This window comes from Bombina bombina, chromosome 7 (genome assembly GCF_027579735.1).
Source record: "Bombina bombina isolate aBomBom1 chromosome 7, aBomBom1.pri, whole genome shotgun sequence".
Taxonomy (NCBI): Eukaryota; Metazoa; Chordata; class Amphibia; order Anura; family Bombinatoridae; genus Bombina; species Bombina bombina.
The window spans coordinates 332,059,219-332,081,747 of NC_069505.1; the positions used below are offsets into that span (position 1 = coordinate 332,059,219).

Consider the following 22,529-nt stretch of genomic DNA (forward strand, 5'->3'; position numbering starts at 1 on the left):
GGTACATTATTTCACTTGTGTTTTTATCTGTACATTTGAATCACCTGTATTCCACGGTCTTATAGTTTGATACACTTATTATTAGTACATACACACATTATTTATACCGATTCAGGTATCACCCCCACTCAATAGAAGTCACTTTAGACAATATTTACTACGTTGATTTTTGTTTTACACTCTGCTTTTAGCGCCATCCTTCTTTGATTTTTCTTGATCTACTTTTTCCGGTTATCCCTGTGGAGGGATTTCCTTGGATTGGCTGTGAGTGTCACTTTCAGCACAACACTATTTTTTCTTTGTCTCATGTACATGTATTAGTTTGGTTAGGATAAGGGATGGAGGAGAGATGGTAAGCCTCTCTGAATAGGTGAGTTTTCAAGGGCGTCTGAAGCTATACAAGGTTGGAGACAGTCTAATGGAGTGGGGTACAGAGTTCCAGAGGACATGAGCAGCACGTGTGAAGTCTTGGAGACGGGAGTGGGATGTAGAGATAACAGAAGTATAGAGACGTAGGTCAGAGGTTGATCGAAGAGGACGGGATAGAGGAATATTTCACGATGAGAGAGGAAATATAGTTGGGAGTTAGACTGTTGAGTGCTTTGTAGGTTAGGGCTAATACTTTAAATTGTATTCTGGAGTGTATGGGGAGCCAGTGTAGAGACTGGCAGAGTGGAGCAGCTGATGTAGATCGTCGACTTAGGTGGATGAGTCTAGCAGAAGCATTCATAATAGATTGGAGAGAGGAGAGGCAGTGTTTTGGAAGGCCATTTAGGAGTAGATTGCAATAATCAATGCGTGACAAAATGAGGGAATGAATAAGTATTTTTGTAGTTTTTTGAGTAAGGAAGGGATGAATTCTGGAAATGTTACGAAGATGTGAACGGCAGGATTTGGTACGCGCTACTATATGTGGGTTGAATGTGAGTTCTGAGTCTAGTGTGATCCCAAGACAGCGGACCTGGGGTGAGATGTTGAGTATAGAGTCTCCAACCATCAAAGTATAAACCATCTTTAAGTGGCCAATACTCTTGATAAATACCAATTAATTATTTACAGACAGACTCATCAAGGTATAAATGTTGAGCACTGGAACATTTTTTTTTTTTGCTAAGAAGATGAAACTGTGTGTGTCGCAGTCGGGTCAGGTAAAGGAGTAATGCATTGAAGAGCTGCATTTTGTCCCTTTTAGACTTTCATTACATTCTCCTTTATAAGACATTAGTGTTTTATGCTATTGGGGAAGAAAAGCTTTTATTTAGAATTAGACAATAGCCTAATCATGTTGTAGTTACTACATATTTTTAAATATTTTGCTCTCTCTACAGATGATATGGAAGCCCTTCCTGTCAAGCAGTTTGTTAAACATATCACCGAACTTTACTCTAACAACCAACATGGATTTTCAGAAGATTTTGAGGTAAAAATTTTTTTTTAGGATTTATAAAAACATTTTTTTTCCCTAGAAATATAATTTAAAGACACATTATACACTAGATTTTTTTTTGCATAAATGTTTTGTAGATGATCCATTTATATAGCCTATCCAGCTTTTTTTTTTTTTTTTAAATATATAGTTTTGCTTATTTTTAAATAATATTGCGCTGATTCACTGACTCCTAACCAAGCCCCAAAGTTTTAGGAGAATACTGATGTATACCTACTCCAGCGTGCTCCTGTTTGTGTAAAGGTTCTTTTTATATGCAGAGGAAGTGGAATGGTGGGTGGGGGGGGGGGGGAGTGCCTGCTTTTGTTGCTTTAGAACCACTTGCAGCAGGTATTCCAGTAACTTGGTGAAACCAGAGACCACTTAGCGTCACTTCTGACTCCAAACTTGGGTTACCATAACTTTTTCTCATGGGTCTCCCTATATCAATTGGTGGCTGCAGATATATGGACATATATGCCTCCTTTAATTGGCTTAGCTGAGGTGTTTAGCTATCTCCCAGTAGTGCAATGCTGCTCATCCAGCAAACAAAACCAAGAGAACATAGCAAATTTGATAAAAGACATAAATTGCAAACTTGTTTAGAACTGCATGCTCTACTTGAATAATGAAAGAAAAATATTGGGTTTTATATACCTTAAAAAAACTGGTGCCCAAAATTGCACGACATATTCAAAGTGAGGCCTCACCATTAATTTTATAAAGAGACAGAATTATCTTTTCATAACATAAATGTATAGCCCTTTTAATACATGACAGTGCCTTACTGGGTTTTATAACTGCTTAGAAACATAGAAACATAGATATTGACGGCAGATAAGAGCCATAAGCCCAGCAAGTCTGCCCGACCTTACCTAACAGTATAAACTTATCTAGTTTGTAGGATAGCCCTATGCTTGTCCCATGCATTTTTAAAGCCCCCCACAGTGTTTGTTGCTACTACCTCTTGAGGAAGATTATTCCATAAATCAATCACTCTTTCTGTAAAGAAGTGCTTCCTCAAATTACTCCTGAATCTACTACCCTTTAGCTTGAGCTCATGACCCCTTGTTCTTGAATTTTCCATTTTATGTAAAATACCCACAGCCTCAGTTTTACTAAACCCTTTAATGTACTTGAAAGTTGCTATCATATCACCTCTTTCCCTTCCCTCCTCTAAGCTATACATATTTAGGTCATTGAGCCTATCCTGGTAAGTTTTATTTTTTAGACCATGTACCATTTTGGTAGCCCTCCTTTGCACAGATTCAAGCTTGTTAATATCCTTCTGAAGATATGGCCTCCAGAACTGCACACAATACTCAAGATGAGGCCTAACTAATGATCTATAAAGTGGCATAAGAACCTTACTATTTCTGCTGCAAATACCTCTACCAATACATCCAAGCATTCTGCTAGCCTTACTCGCTGCATTACTACATTCTTTACTAAGTTTTAAATCATCTGAAATAATAATTCCCAAGTCCTGTTCCTCGTCTGTAACAGTCAGTAAAGTGTCATTGAGTCGGTAATTAACATTTGGATTTTTCTTTCCTAAATGCATTATTTTACACTTTGCTGTGTTAAACTTTAGATCCCAGTCGTTTGTCCAATCCTCCAATTGTTGTATATCACTTCTCATTTTGTCTACCCCCCCTGGAACATCCACTCTGTTGCAAATTTTTGTATCATCTGCAAAGAGACATACTTTCCCCTGTAGCCCTTTGCTGATATCGCAGATAAATATGTTAAACAAAACAGGCCCCAGAACTGACCCCTGAGGAACACCACTAGTAACAGCCCCCTCTGCTGAATGAACTCCATTTACTAAGACACTTTGTTTTCTGTCCTTAAGCCAGCATTCCACCCAGTTCACAATTTTTGAATCTAGACCAAGGAGATATAGTTTGTGAATAAGTTTATTGTGTGGGACGGTGTCAAATGCTTTGCTGAAATCTAGATATGCTACATCAACTGCTCCTCCCTTGTCTAATACTTTTGTTACATAATCAAAGAAGTCAATTAGATTAGTCTGACATGATCTCCCTGAAGTAAAACCATGCTGATTTTGGTCCTCTAAATTGTTTGTCTTTATGTAAGTCATAATTCTTTCTTTTAAGAGGCTTTCCATTAATTTCCCTACTACTGAAGTTAAACTAACTGGCCTGTAGTTGCCAGATTCTTCTCTACTGCCCTTTTTATGAAGAGGTATTACATTTGCTATTCTCCAATCATCTGGGACAGCTCCTGTTAATAGTGACTGATTAAACAGATCAGTTAATGGGACAGTTAGCACTGATCGAAGTTCTTTTAAAACCCTTGGATGAATATTATCAGGACCCACTGCCTTTGTAACATTTATTTTTGATAATGCTAACAAAACCTCATCCTCTGTAAAAAGATTACTGTTAAGCTTGTTTCTATTTTTCGTAGCATCCCTTAATGTAGACAATGTATCTTCACAATCTTTAGTGAAAACAGAACAGAAGTAATCATTGAGACAGTCTGCAATCTGCTTATCTCCTTCTATTATTCTACCATCAACTGATTTCAATTTTACTATTCCTACCTTATTTTTTCTTCTTTCACTGATATATCTAAAGAATGTTTTGTCCCCATGTTTTACTGACTGTGCTATCTTCTCTTCTGCATGAGCTTTAACCTTCCTAATTAACTGCTTAGTCTTTTTTTGTTGGAGTCTCCATATTTTCATATCATCATCTGCTTGTGTGTGTCTGTAATTTTTATAAGCTATCTTTTTTGTCTTTACAGCATGTGCTACTTCTTTGGAAAACCAAATTGGTTTCCGCTTTCTTTTACTTTTACAGACATGTCTAATACAGTGTGCGGTTGCATCTAAAATGGCACCTTTCACAAATTCCCACTGTTCTTGAACCCCTGTAATAAGAGTTTTCCCCTTTAAATAGTTTTTTAGGTATTCTCCCATTAATGAAAAATCTGCTGTCCTAAAGTCTAAAACTTTTGTTTTAGTCTGGGTGGACAGATCCTGAACATGAATACTAAACCAAACAGATTGATGATCACTGGATCTTATAAGTCACTCTGTTATCTACAATAAGCCCCAATATTGTATGATTTGCAAACACTGGTACTTGACTTACAATGCCCCTTTCAAGATGGTTAATATCATAAATAGATTAAGAGAAATAGAATATATATATATATATATATATATATATATATATTTGTGTGTGTATGTGTATATATATATATATATGTGTGTGTGTGATTATATATACAGTATATATATATATATATATATATATATATATATATGTGTATTTATATATATATATACATACATACATTATGTGTGCATGTATATATGTGCACACACACACATATATATATTAGGGATGGGCGAATGTTTCTAAAAATTCGAAAATTTTAAATGAATTCGTTCGTTCAAATCGAATTTCGAATGTTTAACATTCTAACATTCTATTTTCAAATTTTCGTTTTCAAATTTTTCAATAAAATTCGAAAATAGTTGTTTGAATAATAGAATGTTTAGCTATGTATTCATTCAATTTCGAAAAGTAATATTCAAATTTGAATGTGACATTCGAATTTGAATGTCACATTCGAATTTGAAATAGTATTTCTAGTCTAATACTGTGTTTTATAAATGTAATATTCTAATTTGAATGTGACATTCGATTCAAATGTGATATTCGATTTGAATGTGACATTCGAAATAGTGTTTCTAGTCTACAATTGTGATTTATAAATGTAATATTTGAATTTAATTGTGATATTCAAATGTGACATTCGAAAACTGCAAATAACATTTGAAAATCGGATTTTTAAGAATATTCGTTCTTATCAACATTCTATTATGTAAATCGAATTTCTACAATAACATTCGTTCTAACATTCGAATTTGGATATAAACACATTCACCCATCCCTAATATATATATCTATATATATGTGTGTATGGGTGTGTGTGTGTGTATATATATCTATATATATATATATATATATATATATATACAGAGAGAAGTGCACTCACAGGAACGAACAACTGGCTCAATAACATTATTAGCCTGTTCTATGGCGATTTACCACCTGGGTGCAACTTTTTAGCCCAGTAATGCTTTTCACAGAGTAGAACTTTCCTGTAGTATATCAGTCTGATCCCGCCTATTACGGTCAGTCCAGCGCCGAAATACCAGGCAATTCCTCTCTGAACAAGAAACACAGCAACCCCAGACGATCGTTTCGGCCTTCATTGGGCCTCGTCAGTGAGGTGTAGCTATATTTCTCTCTGTGTGTATATATATATATATATATATATATATATATATATATATATTCAGTTCGTAAGTGCATGCACTCTCACCATCAGTCTTCAGCTGCCAGGGTGCTATAGAAAATATCCATAGATTCAGTAGTAAATAAGCACTCTCTGGCCAAAGTCCAGAGAGTGCTTATTTACTACTGAATATATATATATATATATATATATATATATATATATATATATATATATATATATATATATATATATATATATATATATATATATATCATAAACTGTGTCAAGTCTTCTGTGTCCCTTTAAATGACCTTTCTACAACAAAAGGTTCCAGTAAATAATTTATATTCATTGTTTTATGGAGCAATTTACCTCATGATCTACTCTCTGGGATACAATTAAAAAATGCTGCAGTAAATTATTTTTATGTTCAGTCATCTTGATTGTATTTAAGTGAGATATATTATTGTCCCATAAACTGGTTTGGTAGAATGCAGATGTGACCCACACAGTGGAGATATCCAGGGGCTTGGCCTAAAATGAGATTCTTGAGCAATAACAATGCAATTATGTAGCTGGGTGATAAATGCTCCTTTCATCAGAAGCTTTCTGAGTGTTGCCAAATGTGTGGTTTAGTCCAAACTGGATTGAGACACAAAGGGGAATTTCAGTGCACTTGACGAATACAATGCTGAATATATATGGAGAACAGTAATATTCTGTGTGTAATTCTATGAGCAGTGTTTGATGTAAAACAAAACATTACTACCCTAGGTCAGAGAAAAAAAGCCTTTAAGGGACATTATACACTACATTTTTCTTTGCATAAATGTTTTGTAGATGATCCATTTATATAGCCTATACAGCTTTTGTTTTAAAAAAAATAAAATGTATTGTTTTGCTTATTTTTAAATAACATTGCACTGATTTTCAGACTCCTAACCAAGCCCCAAAGTCTTAGGAGAATACTGATGTATGCCTACTCCAGCTTGCTCCTGTTTGTGTAAAGAGTTTTCATATGCAGAGGAAGGGGGAGGTGGGGTGTCTGCTTTTTTGCTATAGAACCACTTGCAGTGGGTGTTCCAGTTAACCTTTTCAACAGAGCTAAACTGTTTTTAAAAGGTTTTATACTGGATTTTTAGATCCGTATCTGTGCATATTATCTTTATCTCTCTCTACCATCTCTCTCTCTCTATGTTTCTCTCTCTGTCTCTCTCTATCTTTCTATCTTTCTCTATCGCTCTCTCTCTATCTCTCTCTGTCTATAGCTTTATCTCTCTCCCTATCTCTCTATCGCTCTCTCTCTCTCTCTCTCTCTCTCTCTAATTCTCTCTATCTCTCTCTCTATCTCTCGCTCTCTCTATTATCACTATCTCTATCATCTCTCTCTCTCTATCTCTTTCTCTCTCTGTCTCTCTCGCTATCTCTCTCCCTCTCTCTCTATATCTCTCGCTATCTCTCTCTCTTGCTAACTCTCTCTATAGCTCTCTCTCTCTATAGCTTTCTCTTTATCGCTTTATATCGCTTTCTCTCTTGCTCTGTCTCTCCCTCTTGGTCTCTCGCTCACTCTTGCTCTCTCTCTATCTCTCTATCGCTCTATCTCTCTCTATCTCTCGCTCGCTCTCTCTCTATCTTTCTCTCTCTGTCTCTCTATTTTTTTCTCTATCTCTCTCTCCCTCTGTCTCTCTCTATCCCTCTGTCTCTCTCTCTTTCTCTCTCTCTCTCTCTCTATATATATATATATATATATATATATATATATCGCTAGCTCTCTCTATAGCTCTCTATAGCTTTCTCTCTATCGCTTTCTATCGCTTTCTCTCTATCGCTTTCTCTCTCTCTCGGTCTCTCACTCGATATCTCTCGGTCTCTCTCTGTCTCTCTCTGTGTCTCTCTCTCTATCGCTCTCTATCACTTTCTCTCTCTGTCTCTCTCTGTCTTGCTCTGTCTCGCTCTCTCTCTCTCTGTCTCTCTGTTATATTATGTTATACAAGATAATATATAGTTTTGTAGCTAGCTCTTGATACCTGATAATATCTTTGTTATTACAGGCAAGATAAAGAGCTAGCAATTTTATTAAGGACACTCACGAAGAAAATCAGTGAAAGTTTGTCAAGCAATTTCAGTTATACAATTGAGTTGAACAGTATAACTGAACCAATAACGAATAAGGCAGAAACTATAATAAAACTTCTTTATAACTAAATTCAAGCTGTGAGAGTTCTTAGTTATACAGCAGAGCAAATGCGGAGTATGTTTCAATTTATCGAAAGCACTTATCAGAGTTGTAATACAATTATGCAACAAAGTAGCAATACCTTTGGTTCTGTTAGCACTGGAGCGTTGCAGCGTTACAGCGTTACACGCTGTAATGGCGGATGAATCTGAGGCTTTTCCTGAATGTGGACAGGCTAGATCAGGGATCTAGATTGAGGGAGAAAAGAGGTCAGCGGTTATGATACTGCGGTAAGTACCTTTGACAGACAGCTTGTGTTTGTGACTTTATCACAGTGTGATGTTTTATCCGAAGTTGTAAAAGATTCCTCTGAGTAATGGAGAGGAACAACACTCGGATAAAGTTCTTTACAGGTGAGTCGAGGACAGACTGAGAGAGCAGGTAAGGCCTTGCACTGAGGAGAAAAGCAACACAGCAGTTTAGTGGTTATAAATGAGTACTTGATATAAAGGTATTAGCTGCAATAAGTCCTTTAGGAAAATGAGAATAAGTTGTTGGTCTTTAGAGACTTGATCACTTGGGAGAGAATTTCCAACGATAAGAGGAATAGTACAAAATAATCAAGCAAAGTTCTGTACAGGAAGTGCCTTTTTATAGGCAGGTAAGAGGTGGAAGTGGAATGTCTTAAAGGGACATTACAGATCCCCCCCCCTCAATGCATCCGCTCCGAGGATGCGGGTTTGGTAGGGTATCTTAAGTGAAAAGCATCCAAAAGATGATCAGCATGGATATGCGTCCTGGGCACCCAAGAATCCTCCAATTGAATGGGTGGAGATGGTTTCTTTGGCCGATCCCTGAAAGTGTCTTGGACATAAGGTTTTAGTAGTGCCACATGGAATGTGGGATGTATCCTGTATTTCTTTGGTAGATCCAAGGTAATAGAAGTCGGATTGAGTATCCTTTTTATCGGAAAAGGTCCAATGAATTGACTAGCCAATTTACGGGAAGGAACTGACAACCTCAAGTACTTAGTGGATAACCAGACCACCAAGTTTATAATTCGGACTGTCCCTGTGTCTTAGGTCATAATAATGTTTTTGTGATAGCTTAGCAGATTTTAGATGTTCTTTTAGGAGAACAAGGGACTCCTTAAGATTGGTGAGGTAAGAAGTAGCTGCTGGTGAATCGGAATGTACACGAGAGATCTGGACGGTTTGAGGATGATAACCATAGGTGGCAAAGAAAGGACTGAACTTGGTTGAAGCCGAGACTGAATTATTGTATGAGAATTCAGGTAACGGGAGTAAAGAGATCCAATCGTCCTGCAAATGGGTGGTGTAACAACGTAGATATTGCTCCAATATCCCGTTAACTCTTTCAGTGAGTCCGTTAGCCTGGGGATGGTATGATGTGGTTAGTTTAGATTTGATATGTAAAGCCAGACATAAAGCCTTCCAGAAATGTGAGGTAAATTGGGATCCACGATCCATTATGATGGATTGAGGAATTCCATGAAGTCGCACAATGTGTTTGATGAATGCATCTACAGTCTCAGTTGCAGATGGTAACGAGGTTAGGGGAACGAAGTGAGCCAATCTCGTGAGGTGGTCGACTACTACCATGATGGTATTATGATTTTGGGAAATTGGTAGATCGACAATAAAGTCCATAGATATTACAGTCCAAGGAGTATCTGGGACTGGCAAAGGAGTGAGGAGGCCAATAGGTTTCAATCTTTCTGTTTTGTTTCTAGCACATACTGTACAGGATGCAATGTAATGCTGGATGGAATCAGCTATCTTGGGCCACCAGAAAAATCTATAGATTGCTATAGATTTTTCTGGTGACCTGAAAGTGGGGTGTCATGGAACTGTTGTAATATGTAAGTTCTAAGTTGTTGGGGGATATAGAGTTTGTCATAGTAGTAGTAAAGACCTGTGTAATACTTTCTTAAGGATGGAATATTAGGTATAATGTCAGTTCGGAGGGCCTGGATAATGTTGTTTTCGAGTGTTGTAAGGTGTCCTACGACTTTGTGAGGGGGTATAAGAGTCATGGTGTTTTCGGACTTCTGATTCTGCTCATGCAAACGTGAAAGAGCATCAGCCCTTGTATTTAAATGTCCTGGCCTGTAGGTTATCAAAAAGTTAAACCTGTCTAAAAACAGTGACCATCTTACCTGTCTTGAGGAGAGAGTTTTACTTTGACGTAAATATTGAAGATTCTTATGATCAGTGTATATTATAAACGGTTTGTTTGTTCCTTCCAAAATATGTCTCCATACTTCTAATGCGGTTTTAATGGCCAATAACTCTTTATCACCTATTGTATAGTTTAACTCAGCTGGTTGTAACATCCTAGAGTAGTAGGCAACTGGGTGTTGTATCCCATCTATAGTATTTCTTTGGGAGAGGATAGCCCCAAGACCAGTGTCTGAAGCATCTGTCTCTAATATGAATTCACAAGTGTGGTCTGGGATAGATAAGATGGGTGCTGTTAGAAATTTTTCTTTTAATAATCTGAATGAGGTTTCAGCTTCCTTGATATCAAAAACATTGGATAAGTCATGGTATTCAGGTGGTATGACTGTCTGTAGAGTGCCTATAGTCTGTTGTGGAAAACATGTGTTTTTGCAATAATGTGAAGTGAAAGCAATCTTGGAATTTTCCCAATTAATACTAGGGTTATGTTTTACTAACCAAGGTAATCCTAGTATGACAGTGTGGATAGCTGTTGGTATTATGTCGAAACTTTGATACTCTACATGCCCATCTGTTGTGTGTATCAGTAATGGCACAGTATAATGGGCTAATGGTCCGTTTTGGATAAAAGATTCATCTATTACCTTAATAAAGAGAGGATTTTTCTTTGTGACAGTAGGAATTTTATTTTTTGTAACAAAGGAGGCACCAATAAAGCATCCATATGCACCAGAGTCTATTATGGCCTCAGTCTTGACCTGATGAGATTCCCACTGCAAAGATAAAACCATAGTGAGTGCAAGATTGTCTTTCTGTAAGGATACAGTATATAGATGTGATGGCTTACCCTTCTTTGTATGTTGTAATATGGGACAGGTTGCTACAGAATGTTCCTTACTAGCGCAGTAAAGACATAGGTTCGAGATGCGCCTTCTTGCTTTTTCCTCAGCTGTGAGGGGAGCCATGATCACGCCAATTTCCATGGGCACAGATACAGGTGTACTTCTGTCAATGTAAGTTGCTATGGGTTTCTTGTGAATCACGTCCGTGGTCAGTCTCTCAGTGCGGCGTTCCCTCAGTCTGCGGTCTAAGGTGATAGCCAGCTTGTTAAGTCCATTTAAAGTGTCAGGCATCTCTACCCTGGATATCTCATCCTTCAAGTTGTCATTAAGGCCGAGTCTGAATTGATTTTGCAACGTGATGTCATTCCACAAGGTGTCTGTGGCCCACATCTGGTGTTCCGTGACGTAGTCCTCTACAGGACGTTTCCCCTGTCTCAAAGCTCTAAGTTTGGTTTCTGCGTTTATTTGTTTATTGGCATCTTCATAAAGTGAGGCCATGGAGGCAAAAAATGAATCAAGAGAGTCTAAAATTTCATCTTCTGTTTCAAAAAATCGGTTAGCCCAGGCCCTGGGTTCACCGGCTAAGTAGGATATGACTGTGCACACCTTTATCTTCTCTGTGTGATAGGTGCGAGGTTTCATAGAGAAAAGGAGGAGGCAAGCATTTTTAAAACCCCTAAAATCAGACCATTTCCCTGAAAATACTGGAGGTGGGTTAATGTGTGGTTAAGGAGGGTCTGAATTTCTAGGGGTTATGATTTCTTTGTATACGTTCTTTCGTGCAGTATTCTCTGCTTGTAAGTCAGTGAGTGCCCTTGCAAGGTAATCAACCTTTTGATTCAGAGTCTCAAACTCTGTTTTAATGGCCTGTGCGTCCATTTCTTTTTTTACGGCTTGATTATTATGTTATATTATGTTATACAAGATAATATATAGTTTTGTAGCTAGCTCTTGATACTTGATAATATCTTTGTTATTACAGGCAAGATAAAGAGCAAGCAATTTTATTAAGGACACTCACGAAGAAAATCAGTGAAAGTTTGTCAAGCAATTTCAGTTATACAATTGAGTTGAACTGTATAACAGTGAACCAATAACGAATAAGGCAGAAACTATAATAAAACTTCTTTATAACTAAATTCAAGCTGTGAGAGTTCTTAGTTATACAGCAGAGCAAATGCGGAGTATGTTTCAACTTATAGAAAGCACTTATTAGAGTTGTAATACAATTATGCAACAAAGTAGCAATACCTTTGGTTCTGTTAGCAATGGAGCGTTGCAGCGTTACACGCTGTAATGGCGGATGAATCTGAGGCTTTTCCTGAATGTGGACAGGCTAGATCAGGGATCTAGATTGAGGGAGAAAAGAGGTCAGCGGTTATGATATTGCGGTAAGTACCTTTGACAGACAGCTTGTGTTTGTGACTTTATCACAGCGTGATGTTTTATCCGAAGTTGTAAAAGATTCCTCTGAGTAATGGAGAGGAACGACACTCGGATAAAGTTCTTTACAGGTGAGTCGAGGACAGACTGAGAGAGCAGGTAAGGCCTTGCACTGAGGAGAAAAGCAACACAGCAGTTTAGTGGTTATAAATGAGTACTTGATATAAAGGTATTAGCTGCAATAAGTCCTTTAGGAAAATGAGAATAAGTTGTTGGTCTTTAGAGACTTGATCACTTGGGAGAGAATTTCCAACGATAAGAGGAATAGTACAAAATAATCAAGCAAAGTTCTGTACAGGAAGTGCCTTTTTATAGGCAGGTAAGAGGTGGAAGTGGAATGTCTTAAAGGGACATTACACTCTCTCTCTCTGTGTCTCTCTATCGGTCTCTCTCTCTCTGTCCCTCTCTCTCTCTCTCTGTCCCTCTCTCTCTCTCTGTAGCTTTCTCTCTCTCTCTAGCTTTCTCTCTCTCTCTCTCTCTCTCTCTCTCTAGCTTTCTCTCTCTCTCTCTCCCTATCATCTCTCTCTATCTTCTCTCTCTCTCTCTATCATCTCTCTCTCTCTATCATCTCTCCCTCCCTATCATCTCTCCCTCCCTATCATCTCTCTCTCTATCATCTCTCTCTCTATCATCTCTCTCATCTCTCTCATCTCTCATCTCTATCTCTCTGTCTCTCTCTCTGTCTCTCACTGTCAACAAAAGTGAATACACCCCTAAGTGGAAATGTCCAAATTGGGCCCAATTAGCCATTTTCCCTCCCCGGTGTAATGTGACTCATTAGTGTTACAAGGTCTTAGGTGTGAATGGGGAGCAGGCGTGTTAAATTTGGTGTTATCTCTCTCATACTGGTCACTTGAAGTTCAACATGGCACCACATGGCAAAGAACTCTCTGAGGATCTGAAAAAAAGAATTATTGCTCTACATAAAGATGGCCTAGGCTTTAAGAAGATTGCCAAGACCCTGAAACTGAGCTGCAGCACGGTGGGCAAGACCATACAGCGGTTTCATAGGACAGGTTCCACTCAGAACAGGCCTCGCCATGGTCGACCAAAGAAGTTGAGTGAACATGCTCAGCGTCAAATCCAGAGGTTGTCTTTGGGAAATAGATGTATGAGTGCTGCCAGCATTGCTGCAGAGGTTGAAGGGGTGGGGGGTCAGCCTGTCAGTGCTCAGACCATACGCCACACACTGCATCAAATTGGTCTGCATGGCTGTCGTCCCAGAAGGAAGCCTCTTCTAAAGATGATGCACAAGAATACCCGCAAACAGTTTGCTTAAGACAAGCACACTAAGGACATGGATTACTGGAACCATGTCCTGTGGTCCGATGAGACCAAGATAAACTTATTTGGTTCAGATGTTGTCTTGCGTATGTGGAGGCAAAAAGGTGAGGAGTACAAAGACAAGTGTTTCTTGCCTACATTCAAGAATGGAGGTTGGAGTGTCATAGTCTGGGCCTGCATGAGTGCTGCCGGCACTGGGGAGCTACAGTTCATTGATGGAACCATAAATGCCAACATGTACTGTGACATACTGAAGCAGAGCATGATCCCCTCCCTTTGGAGACTGGGCCACAGGGCAGTTTTCCAACATGATAACAAACCCAAAGACACCTCCAAGACGATCACTGCCTTGCTAAAGAAGCTGAGGGTAAAAGTGATGGACTGGCCAAGCATGTTTCCAGACCTAAACCCTATTGAATGAGCATCTGTTGGGCATCCTCAAACAGAAGGTGGGGAGTGCAAGGCCTCTAACATCCACCAGCTCCATGATGTTGTTATTGAGGAGTAGAAGAGGACTCCTGTGGCAACCTGTGAAGCTCTGGTGAACTCCATGCCCAAGAGGGTTAAGGCAGTGCTGGAAAATAATGGTGTCCACACAAAATATTGACACTTTGTGCCCAATTTGGACATTTTTACTTAGGGGTGTACTCGCTTTTGTTTATAACGGTTTAGACATTAATGGCTGTGTGTTGAGTTATTTTGAGGGGACAGCAAATTTACACTGTTATACAGGCTGTATACTCACTACTTTACATTGTAGCATAGTGTAATTTCTTCAGTGTTGTCACATGAAAAGGTATAATAAAATATTTACAAAAATGTGAGGGGTGTACTCACTTTTGTGAGATACAAATATATACTGTGTATATATATATATATATATATATATATATATATATAGCTGTCTCTTTACCGTCCTCTCTTCTAAATCTATATCTACCCAAAGTTGTATTCACCGCTTCCCAAGATGTCTGTCTGTCTATCTATTTATCTATCTATCTATCTATCTATCCAGCCATCATTATCTATCTATCTATCTATTACTGTTCCTTTAACCCTGTATTGGGGTAAAAAAACAGTTTGTGGTCAGGAGTGGTAGCATATCCTGAGTAAGATACAGCTGGCGAGCCAATCAGGAGTGGCATATTTACGCACCCACCAATCCCAAGCTTTGTACTTTTCAGGACTGGCACTGAAGCGTTCCAGGTTTTCAAAACTATGTTATGTGTTTAACAAAAAAAAGAACATCAAACCCAAATTTTTTCTATCATGATTCAATAAGAGCATGCGATCCTAAACAACGTTCAAATTTGCTTCCATTATCTAATTTAATTATTGCACTTGATATCCTTTGTCAAAAAGCAAACCTAGGTAGGCTCAGGAGCAGCAACACACTATTGGGAGCTAGCTGCTCATAAATACCTATTTTCATTGGCTCATCTGATATGTTCAGCTAGCTTTCAGTAGTGTGTTGCTGCTCCTTTATCAAAGGATACCAAGAAAATACAGCAAATTTGATCATAGTAAAGTAAATTGGAACATTGCTCAAAATTGTTTGCTCTATATGAATGATAAAAGGAAAATGTTGGGTTTCAAAGCTCTTTAATAAACACATCATTACTAGTGGGTGTTCATATAGGAATAATACAATGCTATAACAAATTACATTTGAACAAAAAAAGATGTTTGTTGCAGTTAAAGGGACATGAAACCCAATTTTTTTTTTCCATGATTTAGGTAGAACATACAATGCTAAACAACTTTCCAGATTACTTGTATTATCAAATTTGCTTCATTATATATGTATAATTTGTTGAAGGAGCAGCAATGTGCTACTGGTTTCTAACTCAGTATATATATATATGTAGTCACCAATCAGCAGCTGGAACCTAGGTTCTTTGCTGCTCCTGAGCTTACCTAGATAAATCTTTCAGCAAAGGATAACAAGAAAAGGAAACAAATTAAATAATAGAAATAAATTGGAAAGATTTTTCTGTCTAAATCACGAATGTCTAATTATGAAGTTACTGTTCCTTTAAAAAAAAAATATAGATCAGATTTAGTGCTATGAAATTCATTTTTATCATGATGATTTTTTTTCTCTCAAAGGGGGATCTCACCAGTGTCCACCAATTAATTTTATATGCCATGGGCACACACTAGGCAGAAGACTGCCAGTCATGCTGAATGCTGGCATATGTGTGAGAACAGGGCATATGGCCAGCAGATAATAGGACTGATATATGCTGGAAACTCCCTCTACAGAAAGGGGACAGCCGTGCTTTCTTTAGAACTTAATGTGCACACAACACGCTGCAGATGCAGCCATATTCGTGTGCGCACATATTTACCCCCTGAGTATGTTCTAAATGCCAACACTGACATTTTAACACTGATAGCTTCCAACAGAAACATTCTTGGAAACATTTAATTTAGCAGAAATGGTTCTAATTGGATTTGAATTGTATCTCTATGCATACGAAAATGGGTTTTTATGTCCCTTTAAATAAAGTGGTTGGTATTTACTATTTAAATGTGTATAATGTTGATATTCCTCTGTCTCTCACACTGGCATTTTTTTAGTAGTTTAGATTTTAGTTTCATTATATAGGGCTAGATTACAATTGGAGCACTAAATTATCGTGCGCCCGCCAATGGGCAAATTTGCCTGTTTGCGAGTGCACGATAATTAGCCATACTTTACAAGTGGCTGGTTATTGCTACCGTGAGCTCACGGTAGCAATTAGCACTCCAAAAATTAACCAGAGATTTTTAATAAAAACTAGGCGTTTCAAAAAAAAAAAAAAAAAAAAAGCACTAAAAAGTGCTTTTACATTGCAGTCTATGGGAACTGTGTGTTCCCATAGACTGCAATGTAAATATATACGATTATATACATATATATTTGTGATAATATTTGTATATACACATATACTGTATATCTATATTTTCATATCCTATAATATAAAAGGCCAAGTGTGTTTGTCCAAAGCTGTCATGCGCAGTAGAGACAGCACAGGACAAACACACCTGGCCTTAGAGTCTACCTGATCTGCTGCGGCACGGTGGGCGGAAGTGGGCATGAGTGAGAATGGTCGGGCGTGGGAGGGGCACGCACGCGAGAGAGAGGGTGGAAGGAGATAGAAAGAGAGGGGGAGAGAGCAAAAGAGATGGGGAGAGAGCAAAAGAGATGGGAAAGAGCTAAAGAGAGGGTAAGAGGGGAGAGAGCAAAAGAGAGGCGAAAGAGCAAAATAGAGGGAAGAGAGAGAGAGCAAAAGAGAGGAGGAGAGAGAAAATAAGAGGGGGAAAGAGAGAGGGGAAAGAGAGGGGGAAAGAGAGAGCAAAAGAAGAGAGGGGGGAGAGAGAACGCAAAAGAGAGGGGGGAGAGAGAACGCAAAAGAACGGGGGAGAGAGAGAGCGCAAAAGAGAGAGGGGAGAGAGAGAGTGCAAAAGAGAGGGGGGAGTGAGAGCAAAAGAGAGGTGGAGCGAGAGAGCGCAAAAGAGAGGGGGAGAGAGCATAAGAGAGAGGGGTAGGAGAGAGCGCAAAAGAGAGGGGTAGAGAGAGCACAAAAGAGGGGGGGAGAGAGCGCAAAAGAGAGGGGGAGAGAGAGAGAGCGCACAAGAGGGGGGAGAGAGAGCGCAAAAGAGAGGAGGGAGAGGGAGCAAAATAGGGGAGAGAGCAAAAGAGAGGGGGGAGAGAGAGCAAAAGAGAGGTGGAGCGAGAGAGCGCAAAAGAGAGGGAGAGTGAGAGCAAAAGAGAGGGGGAGGGGAAGAGAGCAAGGGGTGGGACCGATGTACTGCAAAAAATGGCCTGTGTGAATGGTCTTTAGGTCTAGTACATATTTATTTAAAAATTATGCCCATCGCTGCGCTACTTAACCCCTTCGATGCACAAGGTTCTGATGCCGTCTCTGACTGCATCTGAACGAGGCTCCTATTGGAGCCTATGGAAGCACGCTCTCGTATTATTTTATATAATCACATGCTGCTAGATTTAGAGTTCTGCGGCCAAAGGGGTGCGTTAGCTACGCGTGCTTTTCCCCCCCCCGCACCTTTTAAATACCGCTGGTATTTAGAGTTCACAGAAGGGCTGCATTAGGCTCCAAAAAGGTAGCGTAGAGCATATTTACCGCCACTGCAACTCTAAATACCAGTGGTGCTTACGGACGCGGCCAGCTTAAAAAATGTGCTTGTGCACGATTCCCCCATAGGAAACAATGGGGCAGTTTGAGCTGAAAAAAACCTAACACCTGCAAAAAAGCAGCGTTCAGCTCCTAACGCAGACCCATTGTTTCCTATGGGGAAACACTTCCTAAGTCTGCACCTAACACCCTAACATGAACCCCGAGTCTAAACACTTATTAACCCCTAATCTGCCGCCCCCTGCATATTTTTTTAACCCCTAATCTGCCTCACTCCCGCCTCAATAACCCTATAATAAATAGTATTAACCCCTAATCTGCCCTCCCTAACATCACCGACACCTAACTTCAAGTATTAACCCCTAATCTGCCGACCGGACCTCACCGCTACTCTATTAAATGTATTAACCCCTAAAGCTAAGTCTAACCTAACACTAACACCCCCCTAATTTAAATATAATTTTTATCTAACAAAATAAATACACTCTTATTAAATAAATTATTACTATTTAAAGCTAAATACTTACCTGTAAAATAAACCCTAATATAGCTACAATATAAATTATAATTATATTGTAGCTATTTTTGGATTAATATTTATTTTACAGGCAACTTTGTATTTATTTTAACCAGGTACAATAGCTATTTAATAGTTAATAACTATTTAATAGCTACCTAGTTAAACTAATTACAAAATTACTTGTAACATAAATCCTAACCTAAGTTACAATTAAACCTAACACTACACTATCAATAAATTAATTACATACAAATACCTACAATTATCTACAATTAAACCTAACACTACACTATCAATAAATTAATTACATACAAATACCTACAATTAAATACAATTAAATAAACTAACTAAAGTACAAAAAATAAAAAAGAACTAAGTTACAAAAAATAAAAAAATAATTTACAAACATTAGAAAAATATTACAACAATTTTAAGCTAATTACACCTACTCTAAGCCCCCTAATAAAATAACAAAGCCCCCCAAAATAAAAAAATGCCCTACCCTATTCTAAAATACAAATAGAAAAGCTCTTTTACCTTACCAGCCCTTAAAAGGGCCTTTTACGGGGCATGCCCCAAAGAATTCTGCTCTTTTGCCTGTAAAAAAAACCATACAATACCCCTCCAACATTTACAACCCACCACCCACATACCCCTAATCTAAACCAAACCCCCCTTAAATAAACCTAACACTAAGCCCCTGAAGATCTCCCTACCTTATCTTCACCACGCCGGGTATCACCGATCCATCCAGAGGAGGCTCCGAAGTCTTCATCCAAGCCCAAGCGGGGGCTGAAGAGATCCATCATCTGGCTGAAGAAATCCATCATCTGGCTGAAGAGTTCCATCATCTGGCTGAAGAGGTCCATCATCGGGCTGCAGAGGTCCATCATCGGGCTGAAAAGATCCATCATCCGGCTGAAGTCTTCTATCAAGCGGCATCTTCAATCTTCTTTCTTCCGGATCCATCTTCATCCCGCCGATGCGGAAAACCCATCCTGGCCGACGACTTCCCGACGAATGACGGTTCCTTTAAATGACGTCATCCAAGATGGCGTCCCTCGAATTCCGATTGGCTGATAGGATTCTATCAGCCAATCGGAATTAAGGTAGGAAAATTCTGATTGGCTGATGGAATCAGCCAATCAGATTGAGCTTGCATTCTATTGGCTGTTCCGATCAGCCAATAGAATGCGAGCTCAATCTGATTGGCTGATTGGATCAGCCAATCGGATTGAACTTGAATCTGATTGGCTGATTCCATCAGCCAATCAGAATTTTCCTACCTTAATTCCGATTGGCTGATAGAATCCTATCAGCCAATCGGAATTCGAGGGACACAATCTTGGATGACGTCATTTAAAGGAACCGTCATTCGTCGGAAAGTCTTCGGCCAGGATGGATGTTCCGCGTCGGCGGGATGAAGATGGATCCGGAAGAAAGAAAATTGAAGATGCCGCTTGATAGAAGACTTCAGACGGATGATGGACCTCTTCAGCCGGATGATGGATCTCTTCAGGCCGATGATGGACCTCTTCAGCCGGATGATGGATCTCTTCAGCCGGATGATGGATCTCTTCAGGCCGATGATGGATCTCTTGAGCCCGATGATGGACCTCTTCAGCCCCCGCTTGGGCTTGGATGAAGACTTCGGAGCCTCTTCTGGACGGATCAGTGATACCCGGCGTGGTGAAGATAAGGTAGGGAGATCTTCAGGGGCTTAGTGTTAGGTTTATTTAAGGGGGGTTTGGGTTAGATTAGGGGTATGTGGGTGGTGGGTTGTAATGTTGGGGGGGGTATTGTATTTTTTTTTTTACAGGCAAAAGAGCAGAATTCTTTGGGGCCTTCCCCCGCAAAAGGCCCTTTTAAGTGCTGGTAAGGTAAAAGAGCTTTTCTATTTGTATTTTAGAATAGGGTAGGGCATTTTTTTATTTTGGGGGGCTTTGTTATTTTATTAGGGGGCTTAGAGTAGGTGTAATTAGCTTAAAATTGTTGTAATATTTTTCTAATGTTTGTAAATTATTTTTTTATTTTTTGTAACTTAGTTCTTTTTTATTTTTTTGTACTTTTGTTAGTTTATTTAATTGTATTTAATTGTAGGTATTTGTATGTAATTAATTTATTGATAGTGTGTTAGGTTTAATTGTAGATAATTGTAGGTATTTTATTTAATTAATTTATTGATAGTTTAGTGTTAGGTTTAATTGTAACTTAGGTTAGGATTTATTTTACAGGTAATTTTGTAATTATTTTAACTAGGTAGCTATTAAATAGTTATTAAATATTTAATAGCTACTGTACCTGGTTAAAATAAATACAAAGTTGCCTGAAAAATAAATATTAATCCTAAAATAGCTACAATATAATTATAATTTTTTTTTTTTTTTTTTTTTTAAATATTTTTATTTTGAGCATACAAAAAAGAAAAAGTACAACGAACAGAGAGAGGGTACAGAGTCATGAACTTCTCCAGCTTAGACTTTTTAACACATTGTAAAAAGGAAAAAAACAAAAAAAAAATTACATTTACAAGTCTCTGGTTCTCCCAGGACGATTAATAGTCCATATCTCTATCTCTCTCTCTAGATTTCCATGGCTCAATTTTCCATTTTCTATTGTTTGAAATACCATATCATCGATACCAGATATACAAATACCAACAAAATTTGCACCGCAATTTGTTTACCTTTACAATTTTGATGAACAGTGTATCTTAATATTTTTCCACTAATCGCATCCTATTCACCCAAAAATTGCAATACCTCAGTGAAAAATAAATCTTATCTTTCTTTACTCCCTTCTTTATTTCTTTCCTTCCCTTCTTTATTTCTTTCCTTCCCTTCTTTTTGTGGAACTTCTCCAATCCTAAAAATAACCACACACAACAACAACGACAACAGGAGAGAAAGAAGAGAAAAAAAAAAAAAAAAAAAAACACAAGGGAAAATTTTTTTTTTTGTTACTCTCTCTCCCTCCCCCCATCCCCCCCGTGCCCCCCCCCATCCACCCGCCTGCCATATATTTCCATGATTATTCTGTTTAGTTTAGCCATTGTATAGGTAATACTTCTGCTGCAATTAATTCAATAAATGGAACCGTATTTCTAAGTGGCTCTGTAAATTGTATTTGTTGCTCTATTGGCCATGAACAAATATACTTCTTCCATTTCTTGAAAAATTTTATAAATGTTTTTCGGGCATCCACTCTCAAGTTGTGTCTTTCAATAATCATCTGTAACTTTATGTTGTTAACTAGTTCACTTAAACTGGGAGCTTGTTTATTTTTCCATGTCTTAAATATTACATTGCGTGCAAGTAAAATCACAATATTCAGTAGTTGCCTGTCCCAAACTTTCTCCTTATGGCACAAAAAAAATATTGCTGCGGAGTCTAATACCACCTTGTCACTGAGATATTTATTAACCCAAAATTTTACCTTTAACCAGTATTGTTGTACCTTGGGGCAACTCCAAAGGCAATGTAATATATTATCCCTATCTTCACTGCATTTATGGCACACATTTTGTTGTGTGGTTACCCATTTACTCATCCTTTCCGGTGTTAAGTAATAGTTATTTATTAACTTGCGTTGTGATTCTCTCAGATTGACCCTGTCTGTGGTCTCTTCTACTCTTTTAATACTACTTGTTATGTCCTCTTCTTGTATATTACCAAAATATTTCATGAATTGGTGTTTCAGTTTATTTATATGTTGTTGTCCTATATTTTTCAGTATCTGCTGGTACCAGTATGATATTGATCTAAAGCCTGCCTTATATATTTTTAAACCTGCCTCCATAAACTCTTGCCCCCAGTCCGTCCCATGTTCACTGTTTTTTGTTTCTATGTAGTGGCGAGTTTGTAGGTATGCAAAAAAATTCTTCGCCGGGAGTCTATATTCTGTTGCTAAATTTTCATATGTTTTAATCCCGGTGTTATCCAACATCTTTAGTTGTACAAATTCTTTAATACCTTTTTCCTGCCATTCCTGGAATACTATATTCTGAAACCCTGGTTGAAAATCCACGCACCCGATTATTGGTAATATTTTAGAGACCTGGTAATTTTGTCTTAAGATTTTACAATACTTCTGCCATGCAAGCACTACATTTGAACATGTTAGTAAATTGCTGATATTACTTGGTAACTTCTTGTGTGGGCAGTGTAATATAGCTTTTAAATTGAATGGTTTAACCATTTCTGCTTCCAACTTAT

At 38.2% G+C, this 22,529-nt stretch overlaps 1 protein-coding gene across 1 annotated transcript in view; it reads left to right on the forward strand.

Moving 5' to 3' along the window:
• PTPRG (protein tyrosine phosphatase receptor type G) overlaps positions 1-22,529 on the forward strand; it is a 979,702-nt gene that overhangs the window by 842,067 nt on the left and 115,106 nt on the right. Inside the window, 1 exon segment of the mRNA XM_053720987.1 lies at positions 1,329-1,420. Coding sequence (XP_053576962.1) covers positions 1,329-1,420 — 92 coding nt within the window.